At 37.2% G+C, this 16,549-nt stretch overlaps 2 protein-coding genes across 3 annotated transcripts; both read left to right on the plus strand.

Annotated features, from left to right (window-relative positions):
* Positions 1-310: 310 nt before the first annotated feature.
* On the plus strand, positions 311-4,091 carry LOC135087680 (uncharacterized). Its single transcript, XM_063982429.1, has 5 exons — positions 311-412; positions 720-856; positions 1,430-1,706; positions 2,251-2,471; positions 3,307-4,091. Exons 1-5 carry the CDS (start codon positions 397-399, stop codon positions 3,568-3,570), a joined length of 915 nt encoding a protein of 304 aa, XP_063838499.1. The 5' UTR covers positions 311-396; the 3' UTR covers positions 3,571-4,091.
* Positions 4,092-6,595: 2,504 nt separating this feature from the next.
* On the plus strand, positions 6,596-15,084 carry LOC135087689 (uncharacterized). 2 transcript variants are annotated; one of them, XM_063982441.1, is made up of 7 exons: positions 6,596-6,711; positions 9,809-9,945; positions 10,306-10,570; positions 10,644-10,855; positions 10,934-11,159; positions 14,167-14,432; positions 14,591-15,084. In XM_063982441.1, exons 1-7 carry the CDS (start codon positions 6,696-6,698, stop codon positions 14,816-14,818), a joined length of 1,350 nt encoding a protein of 449 aa, XP_063838511.1. In that variant the 5' UTR covers positions 6,596-6,695; the 3' UTR covers positions 14,819-15,084. The 2 variants fall into 2 exon arrangements, with proteins under 2 accessions (XP_063838511.1, XP_063838519.1); XM_063982449.1 differs by lacking the exons at positions 10,644-10,855; positions 10,934-11,159 and having other exon boundaries at positions 6,601-6,711.
* Positions 15,085-16,549: the final 1,465 nt, after the last annotated feature.

The following is a 16,549-nucleotide window of genomic DNA, read 5'->3' on the forward strand; positions in this document are numbered from 1 at the left end:
GGTCTCCACTGCAGGAGCACGAGTTTACCGCAAAGGCCAATGGAGGATTAGGTCTCTAAACTCTACGCCTAGGCGCCTGGCTACACGGGTTTTTTTAAATAATGTAGGGGAATTATTATTTTATAGGCCTTTTTTGACTATTAAAAGAACAGGATCTAAGTTAGACCTTTACCGTCGAAATTATTTGAATATAAATGGATGTTTTGATGCCTCGACTCAGACACGACTGTATAGGTATTACTTTATAATAATACCTACATAACTAGTGTCTGAGTATTATATAAAACCAGTATTGGAACATTATTTTTAGTTGCGAGTATAAATATGAGGATTTTATTATTATTGTCGCATTTTAGAACAGCAAACACATTGTGAAGGTACTGAAGAATAATCATCATGACTGAAACTTTAGGTGAGTTAAATCCTAACAGATTCAATGTTATCTTATGATTACCGGGTTACCTATATTTCAAGTTTTTCGTACTGTTATTTAATATTCCTTCGCTAATAACAGCGAGAAGGGGTATTAAATTGGGACTCTACAAAAATCAAAGTGAGCTGACAGTCTCAGCAGAGGTGTCAGTGACAAAATGTTAGAGATCGACTAAAACTGCTGACACGAAGTCGCCACTCTGTTAGAGCATCTTCAGAAGACAAACTACTTAGCTACTTTGTTTTTTGCATAAAACTGAAATCCAAAATCACTCCTCATCTTACAGAAGTGACCACAGAAAGCAACCAGCAGTACAAGTTCTACCCAGTAGCATCTGGTTCAATTCGTTTTGAAGTGAAGACCTGGAAGGATGCCCACCTGGTGCTCACAAGCGGCCCTAAAGAAACTGATCCCAGATACGAGGTAAGAATGTTTTAGAGATTTTAATCAGTTATTATATGTAGAATAATGCCATTTTAAAGAACTTAAAAGATCATAATATTAAGTGCTTTCATTAGTAGAGAGAGAACTACTGATTATATCGGAATTTGATAGTGTCTAAAAATGCGCAGCTGAGTATTACTACTCTTTTTTTTTGCAAAAAGGTATATCCTTGGTATTATCCGTCTTGTATTAATATAAAAGCTTGTAAAAATGCGAAAGTAACTCTGTTTTCTTCACACTCTTAAATAAAAAGAAGAATACCTATTATGTTGATAGAGATAGTTTGAGACCCAGGAAAAACATAAAATAGTTTTTATTTCGGTTTTCGTAAGGGAGAAACGTGGCAGAAATTAATTCACGCCAGCAACAATAGCTTTGCTACCGCCTAAACGACAGTTTATTTTAATACCACTAATGTTGCGTTGTACCATCTTACTTTAACTTTAACAATCGTCAAAAGTCCGTGAAACTCCTATACAAAAACACCGACTATTATTAAAGTTACGGTTAAAGTAAGATGGTGGAACTCAGCCTAGAGTTTAACTTTTTCAGGTCATAATAGGCGGATGGGAAAACACCAAGAGTGTAATAAGAAGGAAAGGAAAAAATCCGGATCAAAAAGAGATTCAAACCCCCGGGATCCTAACAGACAAGGAGTTCAGGCGTTTTTCTATTCGTTGGGATGGAAATACGGTGCAAGTCCACCAATATACAGAAGGACAATCGCAACCTAGGAAGTTAATGGAGTTTAAAGACCCTGACCGTTTCCCCATAACATTCGTAGGGGTAGGCACAGGATGGGGTGCTAGTGGTACTTGGAAATTTGAAGGTATGCAAAAATTTGTTGGTAGATTTATAGAACATCTATTTCCAAAATGATTTTATTTATTGTTTACGAAAACTAACTGCTGAAAATTTGGTTGGTAGCAGTTATGTGAGTGTAGGAGTCTATGAAAGCCAAATTATCATTTTTATTCACATTACCATACTTTTTCAGTAGGATCAACTAGGTATGTTATGTAGTGAATGTTTATAACGTGTTTATAACTTATTGTACACTAGATTACCGAGCTAGACGATTAGATTAGCTAAAATAGAAAATAAGGTATAGTAATACCCATTTCAATTTGAAATAATCATTAAACAAACAAACAAACACTAACAAAGTGTTTTGTTGTAAATTCGTATGTAGAGTAGGTGTCTTTAAAACTACTTAACCGATTCTGAGAATACTCGTCACCTGTATTACCTAGTAAAGCCCAAAATTCCCTCAAAACAAAGCCTTGTTTGGACGCAGCCGCCTCCAAAGTTGTATTTTTAAAAAGTTGCACCGCGGCATGAGAACAACAGATTATAAAATTGCTATATTACAGATGGGACTGAAGTCTTCACCCCGGACAGCAAGGATAAGTTACAGTACAAGTATGCGCCGGTTTCGACGGGGTACCTACATTTCGTGTACCGTGGGCCCCATAACGCCCACGTCTGCCTCACGAGTGGGCCCAGGGAGACAGACCCCATGTACGAGATCAATTTCGGTGGAGATGACAACATGAAGTCGGCCATTAGGTACCGTCGAAACGCGTCAGATAAGGTAAATTTAGAAACTTTTTTTTTCTATCCACAACGAGGAAGCTCTTGGCCTGTATCTCACCTGATGGTAAGTGACGATCAGGCCGAAGATGGAAGCGAGCTTCACCCGGAATCCTCAACCACGGAGGAACTGGCTATCTTACCTCTAACTGCCGGAACACAAATGGCGACAGACTTAGGTAAGATAGTGGTAGCTAGCCAGGCGGACTTAGAACAAGCCCTACCACCAACCAAACCAAACAGAAAAATCTGCCCCCACTGGGAATCGAACCCGGGACCTCTGCGTCTGAAGCAGGTGGTCTTACCACTAGACCACAGAGGCGCTTCTAAACTAAACTGCGCAAAGCAATAAGTAATCTACCGTATTTACGAATTGCTATAATATTTATTTATTGGAAAGGTAAACCAAGTCAAGTTGAAGACTGTTCAGAAATGGGCCTACTTATAGTATTTGAATTTTAACATCCGTGGTCCAGTGAGTAAATCTGTCTTAGCTTAGAAGTTTCTGGTTCGATTTCTAGGAAACACACTTAGTATACAATCATTTCGTGTTTGATCCCAAATGGATATTTATTGAAACTTCTTGCACATAATCACCTACAGTCTTCCAATCTAATTGTTCTAAAATAGCTGATATTCCAGTTAGGGCTTTCTATTTAAGTAAAATGCCGTCATGGTGACTTTTACCTGTTTGGAGGTCACCTCAGTTGTTACAAGCCATACGAAAAAAATAGAGTCGTTATTACTTTTCTCACACAGCCCTACATGGCTTTAAATTTTATTATTCATTGAGTAATTAAATCTTCAACTAGGTACTAAATCTGTAAATATTTCAGGTGACGCTATCGACCCCTGGACTAATGGACCCCTCGACGGACAAGGAGTTTTTGATCGACTGGTCATACAACAGGGTGGTGGTCCGCGAGGTACCATCATCAGGAAATTCTCCTCCTTCAGAGCTGATGGAATGGGAGAGCACAGCGGCGTTCCCCATCACGCACTTCGGGCTGCGGACAGGGGACGGCGCACGCGGCCATTGGCGCGTCCGCTTTTACTGGACCGGCGACGCTTTCCTTAGACCTGGCAAGGGGAATGCTTAGTTTCCAGAAGTTCAGATGCCGTACAAACGAAGCTGAAGCTAAACTCCATCTTATGAAGTTGTAATAGTGTAGAATTTGCAAGAAAAATAATAGTCTGATATGCTCGAGTATACCTGTTAAAGCGGTTTTAATTATTTTTAATAAAATATTGTAACCTCTGAATCATACTGAAACAGTCTTTCGAGCAAAAGATACAGCATTTTTCAAAATATTAATGTGTAATGTACTTAATAAAGACTTTTACTATAAAACTCGTGTAAATGCACAGAAGAGAAGTTGAACAGATTTTTTTTATCTCAATTTGATTTTTCTACTTTAAACTTAGGGGTTCCGGGTTACTATTATTGTCTCAGATAGCACACGACCCTTGTACTTTGTAATCGAGTTCATTAACTAATTCTAAGATATCCTAACGACGCTTAAAAAAGCATCTAATAATTAATTACAAACAAACCATTAAATAGCGTAATTAGTGTTAAAAACAGATATGAATTACAAATAAAGATTGTTTACATATTTAAGATTGTCTAATTATTTTTTTAATTAAGTAAACAAGATATTACAAAAACCTAACCCTGTTTCTGGCGCAGTTGGACAACAACAACTGAAAATATTAATGAAACTGAACAACTTACCCCAAGGAACTTCAAGGAAACTTAAAAATGATAATTACTAAAAGTATGGAAAATGTACTAATTAGCAGAGACTCTTAACTATACTACTAATATTATACTACTAATTTATAACGAACTGTAACAAACTGAATTTCACGCAGACGAAGGCTAGTAATACACAGGAACATTGGACGAATCTGGACCGCAAAGAAAAAGGGTCGGGAAATACTTCCGTATCTTCAAAACTATAGCTTTATGAAACTAAACATACATATTGGGAGAACTACGCATTTTTATTTATTTTACATTTCATAAAGAAAAAAAAGCTTGAATTAATTTGGCCTTTATTTAATTTTCATGAAGCTAGGTCAGGTACTTTTGAAGATTTTCTAACAGACCCTTTTTCTTTGCGTTCCAGTATAGAAAGTATTGAATCGCATATCACCGATAGTCTACTAAGTACGTGGTAGGAAAATAGTACCAAGTATCTGTTCGCTTGCTCTGTCCTGAAATCTATACTTATAATAAATCTGTAGAGAGGTCAACTCTGTACATGAAATATATTTTCAAAAAAACTATCAGGGGGTGATTAGTGATCGATACTGATGCCAAAAATGCAATCAGTAAAATTTTTTTTTGTCTGTCTGTCTGTCTGTCCGTCTGTATGTTCCTTATAGAAACAAAAACTACTCGACGGATTTTAGCGAAACTTGGTACAATTATTCTTCATACTCCTAGGCAGGTTATAGTATACTTAGGAATTCCCACGGAAATAGGAATTAGCGGGAAAATCCTTTTGTATGAAAAATCTAAACCGCTTAAGTTAGACGCTTGAAATTTGGTATGTAGGTACTTTAGTAAACTTAAAGCTTAGTTACAACAAGGAATTCCCGAAATTCCCACGGGAACGGGAAATAGCGGGAAAACCCTTTTGTATGAAAAATCTAAACCGCTTAAGTTACACGATTGAAATTTGGCATGTAGGTACCTTAGTAAACTTAAAACTTAGTTACAACAAGGAATTTTCGAAATTACCACGGGAACGGGAAATTGCGGGAAAATCCGTTTGTATGAAAAATCTAAACCGCTTAAGTTAGACGCTTGAAATTTGGTATGTAGCTACCTTAGTAAACTTAAAGCTTAGTTACAACAAGGAATTCCCGAAATTCCCACGGGAACGGGAATTATCGGGAAAATCCTTTTGTATGAAAAATCTAAACCGCGTAAGATACTTAGATGAAGGGGGTAAAACGGAATCCACGCGTACGATGTCGCGGGCGGCCGCTAGTACAGTCGCAGAATGAAAAGGTTCGTCACCTTAGTGTCGGTTTTCGCTTGCACTAGGTACTGTAAGAGTCAAACCTGCCAACATAACAGTGCAAGAAACAGTGCTGCTAACATTTAAATAAATATGACGTTTGCTAACAAATAAGGTTTTGCTTGTTTTTTTTTTTTTTTTTTTTCTTTTTTTGGCTTTACACGGCTTGTGTGTTGCCATGTTTTGCTTGTTTATTTGTCTATCCCATCAGTGCAATGCAATGATGACATTGACCAATTGACAATAGTTTTTTTTATTTAATAGAAATAATAATGGCAGGTTGAACCAACAAGAAGGTTTTAGTTTATCAATCATAATAATCTTCTTGACAAGATAAATCGTCAAACAACTTTGATCTGGATAATTTTGAACTTTACTGACGAACAGTTAAAGATTATTTTCTCTAACTCGAGATTATTCTGTAACATAGTTTCAAAAGGTAATATGTGCTCGCGATTCGTTGAAGGAATCAATTTGAAAACTGACGAACCTTTTCATTCCGTGACTGTACATGAATAAAAGAAAATAAAGAGTATAAAGGCTTAACTTAATATACCACTTTATAGATCTAATTCGGGAATTCGGATATCAATTTAAATTGTAGACTTCGATTAACTGTAACATTTTTGCTGATGTTTCCAGACCGGCAATTATATCGCTCGATCACTTTAATAGTTAAGTAGCCGCTTTGATATGAGTCACCCATTCCACCGCTGACCCTGAAAGGTGTACCCTGAAGGTCAGCTCGAGTTTATTACGTCTGTTTACAGACGCGTGGAAGTATCATGTACCTGCGACAAATACGACACACCTGTTTTTAGGTAGGTACCTTTTGGCGCATCGCATCTACTTACATGCCACCACAATCTGGATGGCATCTAGTGATTTTTACGTTAATGCAAACAATCCAGCCGGTTTGTTGATAGCGAATTAGGTAATGAGCTCCAAAACGAAACGTTGGAAGTACCACCGTTAAGCTCACAAATAATTGTAGACCTAAACTATTGGTAAGAGAACATCGTTTCCAAAGTTTGTTATGACATCATCTTCAGTTACGTGTGCGCGTCGGCGCCGAGGCCGCAAGATGCGGTCGTAGGTTGCCGCCGGTGCTCAGTCAGTTCTGTGCCGGGGCTTGAACCGAGTAAACGTGCTTAAGAATTTTTATAGTGCAAGTTATTCCACAATCCACTACCATGGCCAACGTTATGGGTAAGTAACTTCTAATTTACATAATTATTATAATTTTAGTAGAGACAGAGGAGTCCGGCGGGAGTTGAATTTCATAGTTGTTTACGTCTTGTGTATTGACGCCTGAATATTTTTACTTCGGTTACTGGTAAATAGAATAGGTATTACATTTTCTAGTTGTTTAGTAAGTATGCGAAGTGTTATTTGACAGGCGAACGACCGCAAAATAACCGGCATTTTTCTGGCGCAAGGCCAAAATCCGGGCGTGGTAGACCCGCATAGAAAATACTTTAGAATCGATAAATAATTCACTTTCTTTGCTATGATGCATTACTTCTGCGCAGCGTTATTTTTAAAAGTGCGTTTTAAATAAAATTTCCACTACTATTGAGTTAAACCGCGTTTGAGCTATAGGATTAAGCAATTGATATTAGTCAGATTTTATTAAAGAGCAGTGACAGTCGTCTTAAATAAGATAAACATGACATCATCAGTCCTAGGCTCGCGGTACTACTATGTATACACGATCAAGGGCAAACCTCGCTTAGTTTGTTTGACCATTGTTATTGAATCAGCAGACCTTTAAATTTTCAACAAGGTATGACATATTTGGGTTATGCATTCTGTATCATAGGTCAACCATTACATCATACATACAGACTTGCAGATTGACTTTAATTGGGCTAATGATTGCACGCTCAGAAAACAGCAAAGGTACTATAAAACATGTACTTTTCTTACATCATTTTGTATTTCCGATAGCTTTTAAAGATTTCATTTCATTTGTAGGGTAGAGCAAAAGTAGGTTGACTGATAACCTGAGAGTTAACTTTGTAGTTAGTTCAAATAAAGGAACATTGATATTGTATGTTTTATCGGTTGATAAACGGTTTTGTTTTATTGGTGAAATTTTAAATTAAGATGGACGAAAGCTACGAGTAAGTAATTAAAAATGGCCGAGGAAAACTTGGAAGAAATCGAAGGTTGCTATGTAGATAAACAACTTGATGTTATTTACGAGTATTTACTAACACAATGTTACCTATTGAAAACCAAAAGATCGTAAGTAGTTTCAATGAAAGTAAAAGTATCTGATGCGCCTTAGTGATAAAATTTCAGAAGTTCTAGGAGACCTTTTGTAGTAAGAATTTCATGCAATTTATATGATTACTTAGTCAAATCCAGCCAGTGGGGCTGAGTCTATGTTGATATCTTTAATAAAGTTGAGTAACTGGTGGGTAGGTAAGAAGCACTTTAACTTTAAAGGTGTGCCTACCTATCTCATATAATCGTATTATTCTACATATAATATTTTAAACCAATACAATAACAACTAGGGATGTTAAGTTGTTCTTGTACGTGGGTGCTCGTTCTACCTAAATAAAGTCTGTAGACCACGTCGTTAGTGGAGATAAAAGTCATTCTAATCGATAAAGTAGGTAGGATTACCTACTAGGTAATCATAGTGAACCATGACATAATGCCGACTATATTCTGAGATATAACGTTAGTTAATTTGTATTAATTAAAATGAAAATTAGTAACACATGGTATATTGCTATTCTATCATAGCTCCGCAAATAAGTATGACCTAGTAGGTTCGTAATAATCAGTGAGATGTCATATTATGATTCAAATGTATGTTACTGATTCATACATTATAGTATGGATCACTTACTACATAAAAACAAGCAAATCAACACGCCATGTTTTTCCATTTCATTTGACCTCTACTTACACAAACAAACAATGTCTGGAATGGTTCGTCATCAGCAATGACGTCGTTAAACTGTTAAAAACTAATTTTAGAAATTAAACAACATTTATAAATGCGTTTTATCAATAAATAAAAATATGTAATAGATAATTGTCGGCCGTTTGGTGTAGTGGTTCGGAACGGACTACTATGCCGAGAGGTCCCGGGTTCGATTCCCAGCCGGGCAGAAATTTAAATGATGAATTTTAATTTCTGTGTTGGGTCTGGGTGTTACTACGCTTAGTTTGGGACTAATAGCATAGTGTAAAATGTCCAAGGATATTATATTTATATCCTAAATACTTTTTTTGTAATTAACAGTACCTAAGTGGTGTTATATTATAACTTAGGTACCACTTTAAAAATAGGATTAAGGGAGTAATTAAATTACACCGATTAATAATTAAATATTACCCAACATCATAATAATACGAGCGCCTGTTTTTACATATGTTCGTAGCTACATGTGTCAATTAGCCACACATTATCTTAGTAACAACAATTTTAGATTTACATTTCTGAATATCGTAAAATATACATTACTTAGATAATGAGGCGTAACCTTGGGCGAACATTCGTCCAAGGGCGTAACTAAACCAGAATTGTATGTCTGGGAACGGCTAAAACGTAGTAGGGACTATTGATTCTGTCTGAGTCTGAGTTGCGAAAGGTCACCCACGGCAATCATTTGATAGGATGACATCACACCTCGCCGCGTCTGAACGATCGCGCTACAACTGTTTGTGACGACGCATCTATCATTGATCGGTCTTCGTTAAGGTCTTCGTCATAATCTATGTCAAGAATCATGTTGAAAATAACTCATCTCTACGTGCTAATGTAAGAGATGTATTAGGTATAGCTGTGGATATAGCTACCGCAAGAGTAAATAATATAAACGCTCAAAGCTGCTCGAATTTAAATAGAGTTTTGAGCCTCATTTCAGAATACATATAACCTCCGAACAATAGCGTAAACTTCTCTGAAATGCAGGATTCTAGTTTTTCTCGACTATCTTTGAAATTGGTCGGGTATTGGTTTCGTTACTAAGCGGCAATGGAAGCGATACAACGGCAATTTCGTCGATTTACTTTTGGTGCGAGGGCACAAAGTAGCTCGCATACCAACGCACGAGCTAGCCTATATTTAGACTGGCTGTTAGGAGACCTGCCCCGAATGGAAAGCAATTTAAGCACTCTAAACTCAGAAAGGCGACTCGAATCGACGCCCACTGCATATAAATTACATTCCAAGACGCATTTAAACTGGCGATTTACAAAAAATCTAGTTAGCAACAGCAATTTAAGCATGTTGATGAATGTAAGATCATTAATTTAAGATCATTTTAAATTGAATTTTCAGATGTACAGACTGAAGACAACTTGCAGTACCATTTCTTCCCGGTTTCGTGCGGTTCGGTACAGTTCAAAGTTCGGACCTCCAATGACGCTCATGTGGCGCTTACTATGGGACCCCAGGAATCCGACCCTATGTATGAGGTAATTTACCATGGCTCTTCGAACTCAAAAATTTTGTTTATTCAGGTTTAAGGTACCTACATGATAAACTACTTATTATGAAACAAATTGAAACGCTAAAAATAGAAATCTACTCATATCTAAATGTATATTTAAAGAAGAAACTGTAGTACAAGTAGATAAAAATTTTAGTAACAAGCAATTACTAATGACGAAATGAGTTAATAAATGCTTGAGCGATAATACACAACACAAATTGCCATGACATTAATATTTAATGTTAGGTAGACGACACCTTTGTTTTTCAGTCGAATGGCAAACCAATTTCTACTTCTTGCATTTTTTCAGACCCTGTATTAAATTAATATTACTTTATTACAGATCTTTATCGGTGGTTGGGGAAACACCAAAAGCGTGATTAGGAGAAACAGGAGCAAACCTGATGTGGTTGAGGCTGATACTCCACAAATCCTGAACAGCGGCGAGTTCCGTGGGTTCTGGGTTCGTTGGGACGGAGGCGTCGTGTCCGCCGGCCGCGAGGGTGAACTAATCCCCTTCATGTCCTGGACTGACCCCCAACCGTTCCCCGTCGCCTTCGTCGGAGTTTGCACCGGCTGGGGTGCTACCGGAACCTGGAAAATCGAAGGTAAGTACAGCTTAATTTTCTTCCGAAATGTACCCAACGAAAGATCAAAATTTATTATTTATTATCGATGCAGATGGCGCTGAATTTAATACACCGGACAAGTTAGAGTATAAATTCGGGCCGGCAGCTGCGGGATGCCTGGAATTTGAGTATCGTGGTCCTCATAATGCGCACCTTTGTCTTACGGGCGCGCCCGCAGAGGTCAACCCGATGTACGAGATAATTCTTGGCGGTTGGGAGAACAAACAGTCCGTCATTAGGTACTGCAGAGAGAAGCCAGACAAGGTAGGTATCGTTAATGTCGTGGATGCGTCCCATTTTCAGTAAGAATCCGTTGTTTGAAATGTTTTGAAAAATCCGTAGGTTACTCTGCCGACGCCCGGAATAATGAATCCTAACGAGTTTAGGAAATTTTTGATTGAATGGAGATGCGGCAGAGTGATGGTGCGCGACGGCTCTTCGGGCGCAATGCTGATGGAGTGGACGGACCCCGCGCCCTTCCCCGTGACCCACTTCGCTGTGCGCACGGGCTACGGCGCCCGCGGCCACTGGCGCATCCGCCACTTCGCCAAAGGCGGCCAGCAGCTTCGTTGAGTTTCTCATCAATAATTTCTGCAGAATGAAACCGCTTTGGGTGTCAACATAGCTTGTTTGATGTTTAAATGTTAAGGCCGACAATTTTTGTTTTCTGACATTCTCTACCACAATTTTAGTATAGTACCTAAATGATGAATCCACACTTGAAGAATGACTAACATTAACGATAAAACTAACAAATTAATCCACGTTATTCTTGTAAGCTGCGTGTCTTAGTTTTTTGCAACACTGGATCGGTCGCGATGGGCAGTCGATATACAGTCCATTAAAATTTGGTACGTTGGGTACATTTTGTATTCCCTGTTTTATTTTAATTGTAATCATTAATTTGTGTCCGTGCCTGACGGTTTCAAGATAATCTGTACCGCCTAATTTTTGCCATATTTTAATAAATAAATACTCATAAAGTACAAATAATAAAAATTGTATGAAATTAATTTGACTATAAAATGTTATGCTATACTTTAATAAAAATAAAAAAATATTGACATTGTATTCCTCCTTCACATTTTAAAACTACCTGTCCACAAAATACTTACTAAACCCACAACCAACTAAAATGGCATCTTATTCTCTAGCTAGACCTCTTAATAAACCGTTTCAACCTAACAATTTAACTCTATCTTTAATTTTATATTATAGTAGTTAAATAGGTATATTAAAAGCACACAACACGAACAAAGCAAAAGAAAACCGTTCTATTCATGAATAAATAAATAAATAATAATAAATAATAAATAAAGGCCAATCACTTATAACTTTCAAAAAATATTTAAGGCGAAGGAGAAACGCCTCGTCTGTAAATAATAAACAACTTAGCTTACTTATCTACGCTCATATTAAACACCTGCTCATACATTACTCCAAACCAGGCCTAGTAGTTAGCTTATATGAATGTAACACCAACGTTTCAAAACCTCTACAATCAATTGTTAAAGCGTAAGTAATTTTTTAAAACAGTCCGAGGCCTTTGATGAACTACATAAAGCAAATAACTTTTACATTATGAAGCAGGCACCTATATTTGAAGTGTAGTTAATTTTAATAAGTAATACAATTAAACTTCTCAGAGATTGCATTAATTTTAATTAATCAAAAAGAATCATAAGAGATTAAAAAGGGATTGGGTTTCTCAAGGTACAATCCTGGGCCTCTTATTATTCATTATACAACTTAAATCCACCTTAATGATTGATGTACTATATGGATTAAAGTAGATGTAACCATTAATTAGATAAGATAACAAAAAAAATATTTGAGTGCACGTGAATCATTATATCATCTCATAAAGATTATAAGTAACTTTTGACGATGCAAACTGTACCTAAGTTTTCAGTAAACCACAAAAAGATTTGAATCACTTTCTGAATTCTAAACTTAATTCTCAATTTGACTGATTCGCTTTGAAAATAAAAACATCTTAGTTTGAAATGGCTTGTGAGATCTCGCGACATAGATACAACATTATAGTTAATCACCACAGGATAAAATACCTAATTAACAAATTCACGATGTTGAAATAACATAGGTACATGCGGAACCTTGCTGCTGATTTAAGCACTACAAGAAGAGAGTACTTAGACCAGAGTTTTTTAAAATCCAACTTTAAAAGAACGCGATGACAATCCTAGATCCTAAGCACAGAAGACTTTCTTTTCCAAATCCAAGGCACGGATCCTGTTCCTGAACCTTTGCTGCTAAACAAATAAATAAGTACAAGGAATTTATTAAAACATGAATAAATCAATGGTATGTGTTAATTATTTTACTGAACAATTTAATGCATTATTCCATAGACAAGAGTCTGATATTTGGAACAGCTGGGAACAGCATGTTGATATTTATTTTTATTACCTATCGCTTTTATGAAATGAACCATATTTTTTTTTGTATTATGGTATATTATCATATTTTTATTTTTCTTTATTTTTGCGGACATATAAGTACTTACCTAATAAATAATAAGTAATTTATAAGAAATTCCATCTAAATAATACATAATATTATAGTAAAAGGGCGTTGGCACATTCAGTTTCTGTTTTATGGTGTGGGGTGTGTTTCTAGAAGTTATTTATAAAATAGATGACGTGTAAGATCGGTGCTTGCATTTATAAACCATCAACAGTACAATACATTACCTATTCCGGTTTTGTTTTCTTTGTTCAGCGTCAGCCTTGTTGTCTGCTACTTTTCAGTTTCACCGGTGATTGATTGATCATCATAGCATAGCGCAAGCTTTTTGGTAGTGGGGGTTTTTATTGCTTAGGTAATAATAAGAACGTACACTAAGTATTTATTTTGTCATATTTTCGTAACTTATATAAATTCCGGACATCATAAAATATACTTAAATGAAGCAATCATACCTAATCATGTCCTTTAAAATCCAAATACCTATCCACAGTTTTAAACTGAATTTAGTCAATTTTGTAATTCGGTGCTACTTGTCAGGCACGGATTTTTATTATAAGTCCACCAGTTGCACTTATCAGTTGCATTCATACCCACGATTTCGAATCGTCCAATTAAGTTCCAATCTAAGTTTACGTACCTACTTCCCAATTTTAAAACAAAAAGACACATCATGTGTATTTTATGTAATAAAATATTTTATTTAAATACCTATCTAACGTTACGTCTTCCTCGCTCTTAATGTCGTGCAGGGAGACGGACGTTTTATGGGGTATTTTATTTATTTATCTTATTCGATCTTAAATCTATTTATTTTAAAAGAGCATGGATTAGATTTGAGGCATGAATTAATTTCGAATAATTGTAAATTAATATTTTCCAAATTCTTCTTTTTCAAAATTCTATCACTACTTATCTTTTAATTTCTAACAAAGTAAAAATATTTTAGATTGATGTTAGATGCATTTGTTTTTTTATTAATTCAAAATTTCATCTACAACTTGCCTGCTCACAAAATTCATTATCATCAACCATATTTTGTAATATTATAATGGCAGGACTTACTGATGATTGTCATCTCCTTCCAGCTCCACCATCGGCGCCTGTAGCTGCTCCTTTGTACAGCAGCCCCCCCGGCTACCCTGGAGCGGGTGGTGCTGGACAGTGGATCGACATGACCGGAGGACAGGTGCCGCCTGGTGCCGTCGTCGGAGGACAGGACTGCTCAGGGGAACCCCTGTACGTCGCCAGAGCTTCCCACGAGGGCGCCGTCATCCCTGGAAAACTGGTGCAGTCACATGGCGCCGCTTACGTGCCTTGGGGAGGATTGGAGCATGGCAAACCTCAATACCAGGTTTGTAAACGTAATAAAAGTTAACGTATGCTTGTGCACTTGAATTTTTTTTTAGAAATATGGTAATTTCTGAAGTAATAACTAGAACTCAGGTTGATGTAGGTAGGTACTTATACGATCCCAATTTGGCATTTCAAATAATGCTGCTTGTTTTACAGGTTCTAGTCGGCGGTCCTAATAACTGGGTGCCCACAAACGGTTCCAACATCCCCCCTGGCGCTTTCCCCGGCGGGCAGACCGAGGATGGGGAGACCCTCTTCATTGGCCGCGTCCGCCACGAGGGCAGCGTCACCACCGGCAAGGTCCAGCAGTCGCACGGCGTCTGCTACATCTCCTTCGCAGGCCAAGAACTCGGCTTCCCCGACTATGAAATCCTACTCTCTTAAAGAACGAAAATAACGAGTACACTCTAGTTTTGTAGCCCACTCTTTGATTAATTGGTAGATAAACATAAGTCAAAGAAACTACATCTGCTTCTACAGCGAGTTCAAGTGCCTCTCGAATTATTGATTTAAGTAAAAATATTACTTGTAATCGCGCTGTGCTTACATGCATAATATTTAGATGCACAGTAAAAGTTGATTTTAAGATTTATATTAATAGCATTTACGTGTTATTTTATTATTATTAAATTATTTTATTACAAACACGATGTTGTTGTTTCATTTATATAGGTTTCCTATGTAAACTCGGTTGTAAATGATAAGTTGTCCTCAGGAAAGAGTATAAGTACTTGACATGATATTATACGGTATACCGGTACGGTAGGAAGTGAGTGGGGTGTACCGTATGTAGGTATACCCCACTCACTTCCTCGGGTTAAACTTGACTATCACTGAGCCCCGATTACGGTAACTTTTAACGTCTACAATCCAGACACGCTTCTCGATTCTGCGATACGATTGGTCGTTCAACAGCGTACGTCAGCTGTTTTGACCAATCGTATCGCAGAATCGAGAAGCGTATCTGGATTGTAGACGTTAAAAGTTACCGTAATCGGGGCTCAGGTTGGGTTTTTATCTTGGCTACACAAGAGTTGCAGCGGTGGAAACGAGAGGTGGGAATAGTCCCGTAACTAAGAACTAACTCCCCCTTGTTTAAAGTCTGCAAGCGAGACTGATAAAGCCCGACTACGCAAGACATTAGTGCAGAGTGCAGTGTCTACAACTTACACCCGTATTCACAAACATTACTATGAGGTCTCACAGTGCGCGTGGACGCAGAAGGTCCCAAAAACCTATTACTAGGCAATTCTTGAGTGAGTGCGGACCAATCTCAGAACTCTATTCAACGCTATGCGTTCGACTTCGCATAGCGACGTAGCGTTGCTGCTTCACATAAGCAAGTATCGTGTGTAAACTATCAACCAATACAACGTGTTGATGGCCTCCCTCAAGTCCTCAACTCTCATTGTCATTCATTACAAGTCACCTGTATAATATATTTTTCCTTAGATGTGCCTTGGGCCTTGGATTCTACTAAATTAAAAAGAAAAATGTCAGAGCTATTCTGTCAAGCAGTGATCGATCCAGTGTTACCAACTTAGGGGTTTTCCCCCCAGATTTAGGGGGTAAATAAGTAAGATGGGACTTTTTTGGGGGTCTAAAATTTTAGGGGTATTTTCAGGGATTTTTTGACTCTATACAGGGTGTCCCAAAAACAATTGATAACCCTGTAACCATCGATAGACCTCGCCATGGTCTCCCTAACGTCCAATTTTGACCCCAGTAAAAATATCACCGTTTTCAAGATTTTTAAGTTTTTGTGCATTTTTAGAAAATTGCCACTTGCGATTCCTTTTTCTCATGCCATTTCTACAAATGAGGATACTTTTCAATCTAGTTTTTTTCCTTATCACAAGGGATAGTTGGGCTATCAAAAGAAAAGATTAAAGTTCAACAAACTAGTTTTAAAGTATGAAAATTTTAAGAAATTGCAGAGAAGTAGGAAAAATTAATTCATTGTCTTGCACTTTTGATCAGCCATCGTGTAAAAAAAATGTAAGATGACCATCGTGCCCATTACCTTAAAGACTTCCTTGGTTAATTGAGATTCTAAAAAGGCATCACAAGCCTATGTATTCTGTATTATTTTTATCTTATGGCTACTTGAATAGC

Source organism: Ostrinia nubilalis, chromosome 1 (genome assembly GCF_963855985.1).
Source record: "Ostrinia nubilalis chromosome 1, ilOstNubi1.1, whole genome shotgun sequence".
Classification (NCBI taxonomy): domain Eukaryota; kingdom Metazoa; phylum Arthropoda; class Insecta; order Lepidoptera; family Crambidae; genus Ostrinia; species Ostrinia nubilalis.

Excerpts from the sequence above, each read along its gene's own strand:
- LOC135087680 (XM_063982429.1), top strand. Across the intron at positions 1,707-2,250 it reads TGGTACTTGGAAATTTGAAG|ATGGGACTGAAGTCTTCACC; the intron begins GTATGCAAAAAT and ends GCTATATTACAG. Across the intron at positions 2,472-3,306 it reads GTCGAAACGCGTCAGATAAG|GTGACGCTATCGACCCCTGG; the intron begins GTAAATTTAGAA and ends TAAATATTTCAG.
- LOC135087689 (XM_063982441.1), top strand. Across the intron at positions 9,946-10,305 it reads AATCCGACCCTATGTATGAG|ATCTTTATCGGTGGTTGGGG; the intron begins GTAATTTACCAT and ends ACTTTATTACAG. Across the intron at positions 10,571-10,643 it reads CGGAACCTGGAAAATCGAAG|ATGGCGCTGAATTTAATACA; the intron begins GTAAGTACAGCT and ends TTATCGATGCAG.